General features: G+C 40.5%; 1 protein-coding gene across 1 annotated transcript in view; it reads right to left on the bottom strand.

The window, feature by feature from the left end:
- LOC115797611 (exocyst complex component 6B-like) overlaps nt 1-19480 on the bottom strand; it is a 91199-nt gene that overhangs the window by 48049 nt on the left and 23670 nt on the right. The window contains exons 6-8 of the mRNA XM_030754209.1: nt 18130-18241; nt 15918-16052; nt 15492-15680 (exon numbers count right to left, since the gene is read on the bottom strand). Of these exons, the coding sequence (XP_030610069.1) occupies nt 15492-15680; nt 15918-16052; nt 18130-18241 (436 nt within the window). The remainder of the gene's footprint in view (nt 1-15491; nt 15681-15917; nt 16053-18129; nt 18242-19480) is intronic.

Below are 19480 nucleotides of genomic sequence, written 5' to 3'. Positions count from 1 at the left end.
TCATAACTTTAGCATCATCTTTGGTCTTGTTTGCTAATGTTTTTCTGCACAATGTCCACGCAATCTGGCGTCTAGACTTGGGATGGAAACCCGCAGTGATTATCCAAACATTAATGAATGAATGAAACAAGGAGCACAGCACATTAATTATCCTTTCAATTGATCCCCTCGTAAAAATCCTGAGTAATGGCCAAGCTCCCAGACTTTTCCTATCCCTGAAAATACCCTCCCACTGATTCCCAAATACATCCAGGAAATGTGAAATTAAGGAAAAACAAAATAGAACATTAACAGACACATTAGTTAAAATTATTGGCCGTCATTAAGCAACGATTTAATCAAGTCTTTTTTTTTCTTTTCAGTGACACACTTTAATACCATTTCCTCAGTTTTCCAGGCAGGAGCTCAAGTCGCTGCCGCTATAATAAACTAGTTTCCCCTCAGAGATCCATAAAATTCATCTTATCTTATATAACAAACCTGACAGCAGCAAAAAAAAAAAAAAAAAAAAAAAGAAAGAAAGAAAAAAGATCTAATTGTAGCTGCGCATGAATTGAGGTCCAAGTCAGGAAAGAGTCTGGAGCGCAGTTTGTTCAAGAGGCAGCCTTCACCTCACAGGGAAAATCAAATTATACACAAGGCGCACACGTGCGAGCACATATGTTTGAGAAACACACACCTACGACTGGCCGGATATCCTCCAATACAACTCTGGCCTCTGAACTCTGCACGCACACACACACAAAGCGTTCACACAACCTCGGGGGTCAATTATCATCGGGTGAGACTGAGCGTGAAATGAACTAATTCTATTTACATGTCCCAAGCATGGATGAGCTGACACACAGACACATTATATATATATATATATATATATATATATATATATATATATATATATATATATATATATATATATATATATATATATATATATATATATACACACACACACACACACACACACACACACACACATATATATACACACACACACACACACAGTTAGGTATTTCTTACAAAAATGGCATTGCCTTGGACTTCAGTGCAGACAACTGGGAACGATTAGCCTGAGGCACAGTGGAGAGGAGGAAGGAGAGGAAAGTATAAGATGATAAAGAAAAAGGGGTAAAGAGGAAAGGTGAAGGAAAAAAAAGTGGAAAGTTGGGGAAAAAACAACTGACAACTGAAGAGAAATGTGGGAAAAGGAATGGAAAAGAAAAGGCATGAGGAAAATTTGAGAAAGGCAAGTGAAGGAAAGGTTAGGAAAGAAAAGATAAAAGGTAGGAAAGAAGGACAGGCACAGGTGAGGAAGGATGATAAAAAGACAAGGGGAGAAAGAAAAGAATGGGGGAAGAGAAGGTAAAATAAAGACTAAAAGAAAGAAGAAAAGGAGAAGACAAAATGGAAAGGTAAGGAAAAGAAAGCGCAAAGGTGCACAGGTGAGGTAACAAAGGGAGTGAGGGGAAGGAAAAAGTTACGAAAAAAGAAGAAAAGGTGATGAAAAGTGAAAAAAGGAAGTGAAAGAAAGCAAGGAGGTGGAAGGTAAGAAAGGGTAATGACAAAAGAAAGCAAATAAGAGGAAAAGAGAAGAAAGAAAGGAAAATATGACAGCAGGTGAGGAAAGCTGGGGAGAGGAAGAGAGGACAACGGAACGGAAAGATGACAGCTACAGAGGAAGGTGAGGAAATGTGGATGACTGAAAGGCCTACCGGTGAGGAACGTAAATGTAAATTAAAAAGGAAAAAGAGAAGAAAGCAGAGAAAAGGTGAAAATGCTGAAAAGAAAGAAAGCAAGAGTGACAAAGAACTGAAAGAAAAGGTGAAGAAATGAAGGAAAAAAATGAATGCAAGTAAAGGAAAGTGAGGAAACAGGACAAAATAAGGCAATTAAGGGTGAAGAGAAGACATAGAAAATATATAAAAGGGAGACAGAAGGAAAAGAACGGCAAGGAAAAAGGAGAAACTGCTAAAAGAAGAGGATGTAAAAGGTGAGGAAGCTGAGCAAAGGAAAGGTAAGCTGAGGACAGAGGAATGCAAGGAAAGGATTCAAGAACAGAAATATGTAACGAGCGAGGGGGCGGGCTTACTAAGGAAGGAAAAATGCCAAGAAAAGGAAACCAAAAAAACAAGTGATGCTTCTCCTCCATCCTCCCACCTCCATCCCTCCTTCTAACTAACGAGAGACGTTCATCAAAGAGCTCATTAAAATCTACTCAGTGCCTAACGGCTGAACAAATAGACAAGAAAGAAAGGAAGCAGGCAAGGTGGAGGGAAAGAGGTGAGGGGAAAGGATGGGGACGAGACTGGCGGGGTCAGGCGGTGAGACAGACGACATGGGGTGGGGGGTGAGTAATCAAGAAAGAGGAAGGAAAAGGAGGAACGCACACGGAGGAAAATGAAACATCTGTTTGTCTCACTGTTGAGATGAAAATTCACCTTAAGGTACTTTCAAACATGCATTAATCTCTGATCTCAATATTAAAGAGTTTTTACATGCAATACAAGTTGTCCACAGTGACAAACCCACAAATCATTATCACTCCACACACATCTACACCCTTCCATCAGCCTTTTTGGCAACAACAGAATCTGTGATAAACCTTCTGTTTGCTTCCTTCCAAAACCCAACAGCAGAGAAAGTTAGAGCGCCAGACAGTTTCTCTCTGCAGCTGGGAAAGAGTAACCATTGTTTCATTAGTTTAATCTGAAGCGTGAATGATTCAATCTTAATTCCATCAGCTTCTAAGACTGACTCATAAATTTACTAGCCAACAATTTCTACTTTACAAATGAAGCACATACTATGTGGCATTACCCACAACACATCCGGCCACACCAGTATTCATGTTCACCAACTAATTGTTAACAATTTCCATCTATAGCCAGGATCTGCTTATCAACTGAACCTGATTAATCAATCATCAGCGAGTGGGAACATCTCTATAAAAGCAGAGTTTGGGCAGTTTGCTGGTCTGGAGCCTTCAGTTGTGTGTTAACGAAATGGCACAATTCAGCCCAAAGTCAGACCGGGCAATGTTCAGAGAAACAATAAAAAAGCCCAAGAGCCACATCTCAGTCTACAGGCCACGGTCAGCATGTTACAGTAAATGGTAAAGTTCATGTTAGAAAGTCTAGAAAGAACATGGAAGCACAGCTTAGGTTTGAAAAGTTCAGCAAGTGAACAAACAACAAGACTTCTGGAACATCTTTTGGACAGATGAGGTCAAAGAGGAGATGTTCAGCCATAATGTACAACACCATGTCTGGAGAAACTAAAACACCTCATATCTGCACAAAGAACTCATAGCAACTATTAAGCACGGTGGTGGAGGGGTGATGATTTGGGTTTGTTTTGCAGCCACAGGACCTGGCGACCTTACAGTCACTGAGTTGACCATAAACTTGTCTGTATACCAAAGTATTCTAGAGTCAAATGTGAGGCAGTCTGTCTGACAGCTAAAGCTTGGCTGAAACTGGGTCATGTAACCGGGCAGTCATGCCAAACACAGCAGCACATCTACCACAGCATGGCTGAAAAAGAATCGAGGAGTTGCAATGGTCCAAAGTCTGAACGTCAACCTGACTGAAATGCTGTGATGGGACCTTAGGAGAGCTGTGCATAAACAAATGAACTGAAGCGACACTGTAGAGCCAAACGGGCCAAAATTCCTCCACAACGATGTGAGAGACTGAAAGTCATACAGAAAACAATTACTTCTAGTTATTGCTGATGAAGGTGAATATATAAACTCTGAATCATGGTGTGTACAGGCTTTAAAGTAGTTAAAAAAAAAATGTCCAGCTCATGCTGACTGTCAGGTTCCTGTGCAGCAAACCTGAGAAGAAATTATACGGGGTATTTGCGGTCTCGTCGTGGGGGTAAATAAATCCCTGTGTGTGGCCAGACACATTACTCCAGCAGAGGCTGAGGCAAGACAGGTACCTGAATACAGGCCAAATAAACACAAGGTTTAAACTCACATATTTTTAAAAGGGGGTGATTTTCATTTTTTTTTTTAACCTTAGGTCATGTTCAAGCTAAATTTGATCACGATCTTTCAATAAAAACATTCAAAAGACGATTGATAGATTTGTTAGAACAACCAGAGCCTCATATGTAAAAGTGTTCAGCATTATAGACTCATGTGTGACTCCCTTTTTTTGGACAGAGCTTGTTTTGAAGTGCTCCCATCTGAATTCAAGTCCAGCCTCATAATGCTAAAAGCAGGCTGAGTTATAAACACAACAGCACCGTAAGTCAGTGTTTCACAATGCCACAAACGCACTGATTCACAACTCCTGGAACTGATTTGACATGGTGTATAATATGCTCTCTGTCCATCCAGAAACCTGTCAGTCAAATGAACAGCCAGCCAGGGCAGCCAAAAGTCAAGAGGTGGGATCACAGCAAAAAAAAGAAAAAGAAAGAAAACATGACATTGCAGAGCGACACCCAGCTGTAGTGCTTCTTCACCTAAATCTGCAATGAGGGGATACGAGAGCATTCTGGCTAAATCTGAAGGGTTACAGGTGCTTAATCTGATTCATGACCTGGAAAAAATTCTAAAAATGGGAACTACTTATGTGTCTGGGACTCGGATTCACACAGTCCATCTCAAAAATCACCATGCAGGGTGCAGGTCCAGGTCAAGTCTTGTGGAAGAATCACAGATTTCGGCACTAGGCAGGTATTTGCTCATGTCACTCAAGAAACACCACAAAAATGAAATCTGGATTTTTGTGTTTTTTTTTTTTTTTTTCTTCTTTGACCGTAACCTTGACACACACACACACACACACACACACACACACACACACACACTGCAAGCAGCTTTACTTCAAGAACTACAACCCACATTTGATCTGACAGACACCAGGGTTGGAAATTTCTTTTGTCTTTTGGTCAACACATTCTTTTCATTGGCTTTTTCCCTTTGTTTCATTAGAAGCTGTCTTATGACTAAAATCTGAAGAAAGTGAGCACCAGGCATTAGGCTTGGGCGGTATCCATTTTTTCATACCTTCCTGATGTTACACAGGGGGGGGTTTATGGCATACAGTGTCCTCCACAATGTTTGGGACAAAATCTATTTTTGTAGGTTTGTCTCTGCACATCACCACAGTGGATTGTCAATCAAGCAAACACTGTGTAATTGATGTGCAAATTTCCAGCTCTAACTCAAAGGGTTTTAAAACACTTAGTCTGAACTGTTTAAGAACTACAGCCATTTTTATACAAAGTCCCCCATTTTCAGAGGCTTTAAATTAATGGGACGAGCAGTTTGATGGTCAGATGAGGCCTGTCCTCTAGTGAATACATGACAAATGAAGCAGACATAATATCTGAACTTTGTTCAAAGTGTTTAATTTGTATTTTATAGCTTTTCATTGTAATTTTAATGACATTTTAAGTGAGAGGCCCAAAGAGATGGGAGGCCATCATTAGGCTAAAAAATCCAAATCAAACAATCAGAGAGAGCAAAAACTAAGAGTGGCCAAATCAATCGGGCTCACTGTTAAAAGGAATGAACCAAACGACCAGCTCAGCAACACCAAAAGGCCTGAAAGACCACAGAAAGCAACTTAATCCCGTGATGACACAATTATATTCATGGTTAAGGGAAAACAATTTCACAACATATAACCAAGTCAATAACACTCAAGTTGGTGTGTCACTGTCAAAGTCTACAATCAAGAGACACCTTCATGAAAGGATATGCAAAGCATTTACAGCAGGGTGCAAACCACTGATCACACTAAACAACAAGTTCAGATTAGAAAACATCTAACAGAGCCTGAACAGTTCTGTAAAAATGATGGGAAGAGAAAAATATGGAGAAGGAGAGAAACAGCTTATGACTCAAAGAATACCACATTATCTGTCAAACATGGTGGAGGCAGCATTATGGCTGTCAGCGGAACCTGGCCACTAGTGTTTACTGATGATGTGACTGCTGATAGAAGCAGCAGGATGAATTGTGAAGTGTACGGGGATACACTCTCTGCTCAGATTCAGCCAAATGCTACAAAACTAATTGGACAGGGCTTCACAGTGTAAATGGATAATGATCCAATGCAAACTACAAAAGCAACGCAAGAGCAACTCAAGGCAGAGGAATGGGATATTCTTCAGTGGCCAAGTCAGTCACGTGATCTTCACCCAATAGAGTAGCTTTTCAGTTATTAAATACAAAACTCAATGCAGAAAGGCCCACAAACAAGCAACAACTGAAGGTGGCTGCAATAAAGGTCCAGCAGAGCAACTCAAGGGAGGAAATATTTGTTGATGTCCATGGGTTCTAGTCCTCAAGCAGCCACTGGCTGCAAAACAGCTGTAATTCTTAAACAGTTCATGTAAAAAATGTAAAATGTAAAACACTTTGATTAAAGCTGAAAGTCTGCACTTCAATTACATCTTGATTGATTTATAATCCACTGTGGTGTACAGAGGCAAATCTTCAAAAACATCCTTGTCCCAAACATTATGGAGGACAATGTAAATAATACCCCAGTGTGTTAAAAAAAGAGAAGCTGAGCTGCAGGTGACAGAAGTCACTGTCGAGATGAGGAACTATTCAAATCAACTTTGCTACCAGAAAATACTAGCAGTTGATTGCCCGGCACTGCGCCCTGCTGAAAATTTCAGCTGTGAGCTAACGGAATGGATCGATATCTTCACAGGTACCTAGCTGGCGTAGCCATTAGCACCAGCAAGTGGTTCAGTACCGAGGGTGCAGCCACACTTGACATCACCCATTGTTTTTGGACTCCACATTTTGAAGCTTTAACAATGGCGTTTTGGCTGCTGCCATGTTGATTTTTTTTGAAGCTGGTAGTTACCTTATGTGGATAAGAGTGTGGAGCACTATTTTATCAGCTAACATTCATTTACTTGGCTAGCAAGATGCACTCATTACTTCAGCAGCTATTGAACAGACTGGCAGTCTGAACCTCTTTAAGAGCCCATTATACTTTCTGCATCCACTAGGACAGGGCTCTTCAACTCCAGGCCTCGAGCGCCCCTGTCCTGCTGGTTTTAGATGTGTCTCTGCTTCAACACACCTGAATCAAATGGCTGAATTACCTCCTCAGTATGCAGTCAGGTTCTCCAGAGTCCTGCTAATGACCTCTATATTTGACTCAGGTGTGTTGAAGCAGAGACACATCTAAAACCTGCAGGACAGGGGCGCTCGAGGCCTGGAGTTGAAGAGCCCTGCACTAGGGTCTGCTTGGGTCTGAGCCATCAGATGTCCACTTGCCTGCTAATTTTTGTGACCATATGGTCTCATCCATAGACACTTTACATTACAACGTACCAACTGCACATGTGCTACAGGTGATGTACAAAGAAGTATAATGTTATGACCACATGGTTGTAGGGTTGGTTGTTACTTCATACTCCAATCATCCTTTCACCTCCACCCTCGTGGCATCGCCAATGACCGCCAATGCCAGATGGAACCTACCATTATGGCAACACTATTCCCCGTCTTTAATGTGCAAAGTGTCCCCAAACACGCTTGAAGAAAAGCACACGGGTGAAAGAAACACGCACACCGGCAGTTTATTTCTCACTTTCAGCATAAGGAAACATTTTCACATTGACACAGCTGTAACTTTATTAAGTCATGACATTCACAACTCTCATTTGATTAACTCAGACCAATACTAATTTGCCCTTCATCAGCTTTTGGCTGCTCCCTTTAGGGGTCGCCACAGAGGATCATCTGCTTCCATCCCTAGTTTCCTCCTCTATCACACCAAAGCTCATCTTTTCCTCCAGCCTGGCAGTTCCACATTCAATATCCTTTGTCTAATATATCCACTATCCCTCCTCTGCACATGTCCAAACCATCTCAGTCTTGCCTTTCTAACTTTGTCTCTAAACTGCTCATCTTGAGCTGTCCCTCTGATGTACTCATTTCCAATCTTGTCCATCCTGGTTACTCCCAATAAAAATCTGAACATCTTCAGCTCTGCCACCTCCAGCTCATACTCCTCTTTTTGTTAGTGCCACCTTCTCCAAACCATTCATCATAGCAGGTCTCACTACTATCTTGTAAACCTTCCCGTCACCCAGTTTGTTTTGTTGGGGGTTTTTTGGGGTTTTTATTTCCCTCCCCTGCATAAAATATCTCACTTGTCTCTCCTATAGTTGTCAACATCCTCTTCCTATACACAGAAATTTATTTTGTTTTTAAATATATATTTTTTGGACATTTTAGCCTTTATTTTATAGGACAGTGGTGAGAACACAAGAAAGCTGTGAGAAAGACCAGAGGAACACACATGTAGCAAATATCCTCAGGACATATTCAAACCCAGGCCTCCGCATTAGCCTTATGGTATATGGGTTGTCTGCTCAACCCAGTGAGCTAAACTGGCATCCCCACAGCAGTGTTTTTCACAACAAAAATGCCTAGTGAAGAAAAAAATAATAATTCAGGGAGATTAACAACCATCTGTTACATTACACGTTGATTTAAGTTAGAAATATCCACGTCCAGTTTTCTCTCATTGGATGATGATTATGATGGATCTGTATAGCCACTTCTCACACACACACACACACACACACACACACACACACACACACACACACACACACACACACACACACACACACACACACAAACTTCAAAGTGTGCATTGGTCCACGCATGAACATGTGTTGATTATATGAGGTGGTATGAGTTTCATGTCATTAGTGACATGAAACTATGGCCTGAGATTTGATTTATGAAGAAAAATTTATGAATCCATCTTCCACTTATCCTGTTCAGGGTCGTGGGGGGGCTGGAGCCTATCCCAGCTGACATAGGGTGAGAGGCAGGGTACACCCTGTACAGGTCACCAGCCTGTCGCAGGGCCAAGACAGAAAGACAACCATCCACACTCACATTCACACCTATGGGCAATTTAGAGTCACCAATTAACCTAACCCCAATAACTGCATGTCTTTGGACTGCCGGAGGAAACCCACACAGACACGGGGAGAACATGCAAACTCCACACAACGAGAGGCCTGGGCCAAGGTGGAATCAAACCCAGACCTCTGGATGTCATTCTAGCTGTAAGGCAGCAGTGCTAACCACCATGCCACTGTGCTGCCCAAATCTCAGCATAATATTAATTTAATACATCAATAGGGAAATTAGGTAAATCAATGCTATTACACTTTGACCATAGCTGCTTCCTGGCATCATCCTTCATCGGCACAGCCCTACTTGGCTGTTGTTTCTCCAGCTGTCTGTGTCAGCAACATATAAACCACAACTTTTAAGCAGCAAATAGTCAGCTTTGTTATTTCTGCCTGACTGATTCACAGATAACAACTGGACTAAACACCCCAAAATATTCAAAATATTCTCTGTTACCAGTTACTAGTTACAAAGTCATTGACATCCTTCACAGCTCACTGAGCTCAGCTGCTGAGGTGTGTTGGTTTTTGTTTTTTTTTTTTTTTGGACAACATTAAAGAAAATAATACAGTGCAGATTTCTAAATGGCCATCTACACTAATATACATCGATATCGCCCAAGCCTACCAGACATGCTCTAATCAAGACTGGATAACTCTGTCAGACAAAGCGTTAAATCACAGCTGTTTATATACAGCTAAAAAAAACATAGTGGTTTTATAGTATGACTGAACCTACAATAATCTGACTCTGTAACCTGCGAAAATATGCGGTTCAGTAGCTGAAATGCAAATAAAATAGTCAGGTGACCAACCACCATTTCCTTCCCTGGTTGGGACAGAGATGAACACTGATTCAGGCAAACGTGCATCACTCTTTTCATCTCACATGCTGGTCGATGCGTTCTGGTGTGGACATTTAAGGTCAGGGTTGAGGGGTTAACAAGGTGAGTCAGGGGTTTGTAAACATCACTCTGTCACAGCAACAGCCCAGATACTCACCGGTAAGGTAGCGTGTTCTATGGGTGTTCCCTAAAGCAAGAAACATAAACCAGGAAAATTTAGCAGAGTGCAAAGCATCAGAAGTCATGTGTTATTAATGGAAGAACAGAAAAAGTTGGAGTATAATGGCTGCCTGGAAACAATCCTCCTCAATCAAATCACTGCAAGGACATTGGCAGCTTCTTTCACCTCTGTGTGTGCAGAGTATTTATTACACATAGGCCCCTGAGATGATGCTAATCTGGCTTTAACTGGCACTTTGTGCAACGTGCTGAAGCACCACGGAGATCTGGTGGACACACAGGCAGCAGCAGTGGCCAAAACATCTCAGAGCACAGCAGAACAATGATCAAAGTGACCATAAACCATAAAACCAAAGGGTTGCTGGCCCAAAATTTCCTCTATAATATACATATGATTGTTTTCACTCCAGAGGACTTTTCATGTCGTCCCCCTTCTGTCTTTAAAAAAAAAAAAAAAAAAAAAAAAATCGAGCCCAATTCGATTATGATCATTTTTCTAAGTAGAAGTAGTATTATTAGCTTTTGGGAAAGGGAAACGCTTTCCTTTCTAGGAACTGAAACTGAAGCATGAGATGGATAAGTGTAATCTGCTCTGAAGCTGTTGGGGAAATATGACCCTAATACATTTAGAGCCTTCACATTTAATACTAATAAGTTTAGAGCTGTTTTAACGGCTGAAATAAGCACATGCATACATAGTGCGCTGATCGCTGCAGGAATGTTTCTGTAACATGCTGATCCTTCGCTCCCTATCGGATTGGGTTCTGCAGGTGTTTCTGTTGTTTTACAGTGTGCTTACTGTTGGCTGCATAACATGTAGGATTTTTTTATTTGGATTCTTGGTTTCCTTCCAAAAACAGCCCTCCTCCATTGATCCAAACTTTTAGTGTCCCAATTATCCATCTTCAGCTTTAAAGCATGGAAGATGGTGTGGTGGACAATAGAAGACATTCGTATGTATTGGGCTCCATGTTATGTGGTATTTGGTCCCTGTACAACTTTAGTGAGAACTCAGTGAGGTTTTTGGGGAATGTGACAGACCCAGGACATGCTGGAGAAATGGCATCTTTTGGCTGGATTACCTCTGTACTGCCCCCCAGAAGTGGGAGGTCTAAGCATCTTTTTTTAGGCTGCTGCCTCCTGCTAACTCAGACCCAAATAAACAGGAGAACATGAATACAGGGACAGCATAAAAGTATTTATTAATTTATGCCTCTGTAACCCCATTTACTCACTTTAGCAGTATCTAATTCAATTCTGTGTAACCCTACTCCTTTACACAATCACTTCTTAATCCAGGAGGTCATACCACCCAGCATCATAGGTTCATAGCATCTGATCTACTTAGGAGGCCCACCCCTCGGTGTTAAAGTGTGTGTGATGGGGTCATGTCCAGGGCTTGTGGGGGTGTAGGAAAAGCCTCTTAGAAATGCTAGAACACACTTGGCACATACACGTGTATGTGTGTTTATGACCCTCTGGGATTCAATCTGCATGCAAAAATCACCTTAACGCCTTAATGTGTGTGTGTGTGTGTGTGTGTGTGTGTGTGTGTGTGTGTGTGTGTGTGTGTGTGTGTGTGTGTATTTTAGGAAGGCTCTTCGAATCAGTTTGCATGCTTACACGGTAAAAATGGGAGTAGAAAAGCTGATCACTAAAAAATGTTACAAATTAAAAGCTCCAAAGAGTTAAAATACAGTTTTTGTTTGTTAACCTGAGCTATGCTGAACGGAGAGGAGAGAAAGGAGAGGGCAACAGTCTGACCACCAGCTGCAAAACTATTCCCTTGGTTGTCTTCTTGTCGCTTCTCCTGTGTACCTGTTGTCACTTTGATTTGCACCAAAGCAGCTGAAATGGATTCACAATGGTTTATGCCTCCCAGAATCATTTAGACTTACTTAGTGTAAGTTTTACTGTAATGTAAGCGTTCCCTTAAATATTTTTTGAGCAGTGTAAATGATTTCTTTACGCTTTAAAATGCACTCTAAAATGTAAATTTTGCCCTGTGACATCCTGACCGAGGGTAATGTCATTACAGTTGGGCAACAGCGTCAATAGTCTGAGCCTGTATATAATCTAGTGGTGCTGACCCAACCAGCTCACTCACTTTAATAAGCTTAGCAGACTCCACGTTAATGACTTAACTAAAGCAGATTGTGCTGGCCTGTGAGTCATTGAGCTAACACGAAGAGAGACGGGTGAATGAACGCACACCAACACACTGAGTATGTAGTCTTGAATAAATGTGACCCATGTGAAACACAGTTACTAAACCCCTTGTCATTTGTAATAATGTGCTGTTTCACATTATCCTCACATGGGGCGACGTAAGGCTTTTCTTCAATGTGTGTCTCGGGCAGCGGAAGTGCTTTCGAGCGCTTCCCGCAGAGATTTCTTCTCGTAATTTAAAAAAATGTTTTTTTTAATTTAACCTTTATTTATACAGGTAATCCCACTGAGACTCAAGTGTCTCATTTGCAAGAGAGACCTGTTTCCAAAACATACTAAATTTACAACAATAAAATAATACAATAAATAGTAAATAAAATGCAAAATAGTCATACAAAACAAGAACAGGGTCCCAGGGATGATGTAGCAAAATCGTTGACAAGTATTTTGAAGTCAGTGGGTGAGATCATTTCTGAGAGCTGCAAGTCCTTCTGTAGTGTGTTCCATGAAGATGGAGCAGAAAAGGAGAGAGCCTTTTTTCCAAGCTCTGTACGAACTGATGGAACAATGAAGGTAATAAGTTTCTGGGAACGTAGATTGTGACTACTTTGTTTACATAGCATGTAGTTTGATAAATGGTGGTCAAATGCATGGCAGAGCAAAATAAAGCAATCCTGGCCCTGAACTGTGAGCACAAAAAGAAAAAAGAAAAACTTCTGTCAAGTTATTAGTGATGGAAAATCCTGATTGTATTTTGAACTACTAGAAAACTGTTTGGAGAACTGCTGATGGGAAGCACAGCCAAATGAGCTTCTGGATGATCATGAAAATGGTATGGCCAGGAATTTGATTGGATTATAGTAACCTCTAAAGAATTGAGTTGAACCATTCATTTGGATTCCAGATTAACTAGGGATGGGAATCAAAAACCATTACTGCTTGAGAACCAGTTCCAAATTTTCCAAAGCATTGTATGTGTCTGAACTTATCAGATTCCTTCATCACTGCCTGCAGGTGCTGGCAGCGTACCCTGACTGTAAATGGGGATGAAGCCGTCCAAAGCACTGCTTCACAAAGAAAGATGACAAGACTGTTAGTTGTAATGTCTGCAATATAATTATTTCAAATAAGGTGGAAATACAAGTAACTTGCTGACATCTTTCTACATGGGGTTCACTTTCAGGAGTGCCATGTACTTGACACTATGTAAGCGCACTGCAAGCACTACCATTACTCCTGTTTCCCAGCTCATCTGTACAGATGCTTAACACAATTTAATTTGACTAAAAGTCTGAATGAGAATGAATGCCTTGCAAATATGTTCTCATTTCCTCCATTTTAGATGTTGACTGAGAAACTATTGCTACATCTAGCTTTAGGCACTGGTCTTTTGGGGATTTTAGATAATAAAGCAGTTAAATTGACAATGAAAATCTGTGTAGGTGTACTTGTTTCCTCATATAAAACTGGGTCAAGAATCAATAAATGATAAAGAACCATACTGATAAGCAGATTTGAGAATGGCAATGGTATAATGAAACCTTTTCAATTCCCACCCCTAAAGCTGACTGACAGCTTCCTCACAATACTGCTGTGTGGGCCTCAAGGACATTTCAGGCTGCACCTTCTTATTTACAGACAGGAAGACTTCAGCTTATTTTATTTAATTCCATTAATATGAAAGGCACTGAAACAGATACAACCAGGGGTAAGAGTGGGATATGGCCAGTGGGGTGCTCCGATGTTCGATGCTCTTTGTGAGGTTAGTCAACTGCATTCAGAAAATAGACAGACAGATGCTGCATGAGCCATCATGGCTAGCAACATCTCAAGTATAAATTTAAAAGGACAACTGCTATCCTTGACTCAGCCCAACAGTGAACATGAACAACACAGTCTGCTCTACACCACTGCTGTAAACTGTACCACAATACTGCAAATCCGCTTATCCTGCACTGATTTGCATTTCACTGTCTAGTATTTTCATTAAAAAAAAACACTTTGAATAGCACAAAATGACAAGCACAACGTGAACTCAGGCGTCGAGTTTGTGAAAATAAACTTTCATATTCCTCTCCTGTCCTTTTCTTGCACCTTTCTTCCCAATAGTGTTGTGCGTGTTTATATCTGCCAAATTGTTTGAAAAGTTGTATTTGAAATTATGTGCCACTTCAGAAATAGTCACTCAGTTTGTATTCACTCCACTTCAGTAGAGCTAGCTAGATGCTGAAATACAGTGAACGTGTCTTTAGTGACATCTGCAGTATGAACAGCCAGCAGGGACGGGAAGGAAAAAAAATGTTGATATGTTGAGCAAATGTCTTCATGGCCACAGCTGGAACCAAGGCCAGGCTGCAGCACCAGGAGTTCACCTGACAGTATTTTGTATTTTACTGCCCATCAGGTTTAATTATTAACCGGTGGTGATGGAACGCTTGCGTTTAATAAGGAAGGGCTTTTAAATACTCCAGGTATGTATACGGTGAATACACATATTCTAATTACAGAATTACACTCAAATTAAGAACAGTGAATATTACATGTGTGAATGGTATGAGTTTATAAGAAAGTGAGGACTGGGGTTTTTTGGTTTTTTTTGGACAATTAGCAACATTTTGTGTTTCTCTTCCATTCTGTTTCTCTTCAACAGCACTGACTACAAAAATGCAACATTCACATAAAAAAATATGAATTAAAAAAAAAAAAAAAAAAAAATCACCTTCACATCTTAGTCAATCCAAACCAAAACTACAGCTATGAGGCTTCCCATGGACTGAGATCTGGACCAAACAGCCAAATCTTGGTCTGATAAAATGAGAAACTTTTTTCTGGATGGTACTTTGGGCTTTCAGACCAATGACAGGCTTGAAAGGCCATCTGGAGATAAACTGCTGCAGCAATTGCAGGCATGCAATTTTCTCCATTTATCAAACAGCGACAGAAGGCAACCTACCACATTAACACCACAGTGGCATCGCCTACAAACCAATCACTGTCAGGTGTAAGGAAATGCAAGCCATGTAGGTGATAATGACAGGATGTGGACATGTGTGCTCGTGTAATTGAAAACTAAAAAGTACAAAGTTTAAAAAAAACAAAAAAATGTTTCAATGCTGTAAAGTTTATTATCCAAAGACGTCAAATCTGCAGCAACATCGACACAATTCAGAACAACTTTATTGTCATTTATTATCAGGTCAAACAATAAAGTTGTTCTTCATAGTACAAGTGCTGCTAGAGCTTAAACGTCTTCAGACTTTATGTTCTTCTCTGTGCTCTGTGGAAGTACGTTGTGTTGGGAACCTCTACTCTGTCTCATTTCTTTCGCTCTGTGTGTGTGTGTGTGTGTGTGTGTGTGTGCTCGTGTGTACTAACAGGCAGGTTGGTGAAGACACTGAAGGTGCTCTTCAGAAAAGCAATCAGGTCAATCAGGTAGTCGCTGGCAGCCAGGTTCTCGCTTCCTGGCACCGCGGCCATCCAGTCGTAATCGGCCAGCTGCAGGAACTGATCGATCTTTGCGTTTAGGCTGGTGTAGATCTCTGCCTCTGCAGCATGACGAGCATCCTGCAAGAGAAAATCATAACTAATACGGGAAAAAAAAGAAAATGAACATAAAATAAGCATTATAGGACAATGTAGGAGCTGTGTGTGCCTTTATGCTGCATGCCAGGACAAAAAAAGAAAAAAAAAAGTGGGGAAACAACAGCAATGAAGAAAAAGTAAAACAGCTGAGGAGCGAAGAAGAAGAAGAAAGAAGGAGAAAGAGGACAGCAGAACCAAAGAGAAGGTGTGTGCGCGTACCTTAAACGTGGAGGTCCCGTACAGCTTGGTAGCATTTACTGTGTCAGGAGGAACATTGGTTATGTTTGATATGAACTCCTCCAAGAAGTGGCAGCTCTGCTCCAGGTGAGTGGTGTTAATGATCACCTGCACCAACTACACAAACAAAACACAAGCACTTCACTAGTCGTCTTTGGGCATTTTATTTATTTATTTTTTTAAATACAAACAAATGGATGTAATTTCTCTCTGCCGACTTGCACGGGTCTAAGTCGTGCTGATGATAGTTCTTTTTCCTCACATTTTTTCACAATGTGTCATCTTTTGCAAGTGGAACAAACTGAAGAGTTCGACTTTTTTTTTTTTTTTTCCAGTGTGTGGGCAATTTTTCGATGAAATGGGCCTACAACTTGCCAGAGCCAAATATCAAACACACCACTATATTTAAAAGTATAATATCTCATGTCTAATGTCTGCACATGTGACTGTGTGGGAGACATTTGAAAAAGTGTTGCTGCTGCCGCATTTCGTCATTTTTTTTAGGTTAAAAGGTGCAAATACTGTTTCTTTACTTCATTGTTGTCCTCACTGAGGCTTTAATAGGGGATTTTTAAGCATGAGTATAACCCAAACTGCAATATGTGCAATGAAAAGAGCTTATGTGTGAGCAAACACATTCATATCCTGTAACAATCAGTCTGGTGACACTTCCTTATTTGAACAATAAATAGAGCTTTGTGCTTTTTAACTGAACTTGTTTAATAAAGGATGCAGACACGCTGAATTTTCCATAACACATCGTCTTATCATTACATCCTGTCCCTGTGAATTAATGATGTTTGTTCTCAAGTGCAGCCGCTGAGCATGAAAATAAACAGCAACAGAAAGTGGAAAATATTAAATCATTACTTCACATCACATTCTGCAGCGTTATGACAACAATAACAACGAGCCAAAAAAAAAAAAAAAAAAAAAAGAGGAAATGTCTGTTTTTGGGAAAGTAAATGAGCTGGAAATGCTGAGAATTGCCGTTCAGAGTAAGTGTGTTACTCTGAAGTTGTGCAAGTGATGTTAGCTTGTTCTCTCAGAGGATTATTGCAAGTCTCAGGGGTTTTTCTTGCTGCTTGTTGGGAGCAAAAGAAAAGGTTGCACTTTTGCAGCAAAAGCTCTGGTGTAGTGCCAAAACAATAACATATTAAAAGATATAAACAAAGGTTTAACATTTCAATTGCCTGCTGGCTCACATCACTGTAAAAGCCACCTTTCAAAGGCTAAAGAACTTTGGTTCATTAGATCTGATTCCACCTCTTGATAAATTCAGTGTCATTACTGCCAAAGGCTGCAGATTTGGGTCCACCTTTCTTTACAGCTTCAGATTAGAAACTCTTCTAGAGCAGCTTTGCATGAGTCACAGTTTAAAATAATCCTCGTTTATCTTACACTGCGCCTTGGTGCAGCCCCTCAGTTCATCCTCTGACACGAGCTGCTTTAGCTGCTCTTACTTTGCAAACTATGTTGACTGAACCGAATTTTTTATTTTATTTTTTTTAAATTGCACCAACCTCTAACTACAATTCAACTAGTTAAAGGCTGTTTTTTTGTTGTTAGAGACAGAAATACAAGGCAACAACTGTTGTTTGTTTTAATTTTGAAGTGGTAAAAAGTTTAACAGCAGCTGCAGGAGGAGGGAATATTCTCAATAGTGTTAGAGCAGTCTGAAGCCTGAACTCTTGACCCTAAGGGATTACTTGCACATACATTGATCTCATTATTTGAAACCATTTAATACGAGCATCCCTCCATTTAACAATATATGAGACAGAAAATCAAGGTGCTATATACTGAAGGCTATAGATAGTATATTGAATATTACTTTCATTTGATTTGTTACCTCAGTAAAACACTTTCCTGATGAGTTCAGGTTCAGTCAAGTTTTATTTAATATATAATAGAAGTCTGTCAATTATGGTCCCATTAGAGTCATCTCAAATTCAGTTCCATAATAAAAGAAAGAGATGGAAAGCATCAAAATGCTCATCTCGAGGCTTACGTCAACTTTGATGTCGGCGTCTACAAAATTTTAAATGCAGAGTAGGACAAAAGAATACTCCCCAGTACAGAAAAATGTCTGACCTTTTGGAGTGACCAGCGTGGTTTTATTTGTCCACTTTTTTGGACACACACACACACACACACACACACACACACACACACACACACACACACACACTACCTCTGCCAATCCGACATTCTTCTTCTTAATGGCGTACTGCAGACAGTGGCTAAGGGTTCTGGTCAACAGCAGATTTGTCGACTTGCGGATCATATCGTCTACCTCTGTGGAGCTGTGGAGCGCACACACACACAGAGAGAAACACACATACATAAATACATATGCAAAAAGAAGTCAGAGAATCTGTGACTGTGCAGAAGCGATTTCTTCCATTTCTTGCAGAGAGCTGCTATGCCTGAAAGCCAGTACAAACAGTTTAAGTGAATTTCTCTGTCTGCGACTCTCTCCATTTGGGAAAAAGTCTAAATGTCAGCCAACTCTAACAAGTACATTACCATGTTATGAGCTGTCAGGCTCATTAAAACTCTAACACCGTCCTAAATGTCCTGATAAGACTAGCTTTAAACTTACCAACCAAAACCTGATACCTGAATTTATTACCATTGTATACAAACAGTATTCAATCAAATCATATATTTGCCCATCTTGTTTCTTAAAGAAAAAAAAAAAACAAAAAAACTTTAGTCGTAAAATTACCACCTGTGCATAGCCAGCAGACTTAACTCTGAAATGAGCTCAAATTTCCTGTTAAAACAAATGTTTGATGGCAGAAAAATCAGACTCACTTAAAATCTCCAACATGCTATCAGTTTTGTTATGTTTGAAATGCGGGTGATGTTTGGCGAAGAAACCCAGACAAATTTCTGCACAATTATTATTTTTTTATTTATTTGTTTTTTGTAAGGTCTATTAAGGTTTTTTAGGGATGGCATAGTATCTCTCTCTGACCTGCTGTTTAATACGTTCCTGGAAGCATTGAGTTACACAAAAAGCTGTGTGACTCCAGGTTCAGTTTGATGGGATAAAGGGAGACCAGACAGAAGAGAGGACGCAACCCAAGAGAGTTCAACACACAAAGTCAGTTAACACACGCTCTTGCAGGCAAGGGTCAGGAGAGGTCAAAAATGCATCGCACAGGCAGAGATAATCAGCGTGAATGAAAGCAATCGCTTTCTCCCGATGACAGATGAACAATCTGTGTGTGTTTTATTTTCTGTGTTTGAATCCAGAGCCCTGTGGGCAACAAACATTCCAACTGAATCAGTAAATTGTCTGCGCTTGGAATTCAACACACATATGCGCACTGAGTTGCCTGAGGGAGAGCGAACGCTGGAATTCCAAACTCAGTGCGTTTCCAAAAAAGCAGTGGAATCCTAAAAACGTTCCGACAATTTGGAGCAAAGGCGGTGTGTGTGTGTGTGTGTGTGTGTGTGTGTGTGTGTGTGGGGGGGGGGGGGGGGGGGGTTGCAGAAAAATTCCTGGAGTGGCAGAAGTGCCGAGTGGACAGAAA

The sequence above is a fragment of the Archocentrus centrarchus genome, chromosome 18, assembly GCF_007364275.1.
Source record: "Archocentrus centrarchus isolate MPI-CPG fArcCen1 chromosome 18, fArcCen1, whole genome shotgun sequence".
Taxonomy (NCBI): domain Eukaryota; kingdom Metazoa; phylum Chordata; class Actinopteri; order Cichliformes; family Cichlidae; genus Archocentrus; species Archocentrus centrarchus.
This window is presented reverse-complemented; position numbering and strand designations above follow the sequence as displayed.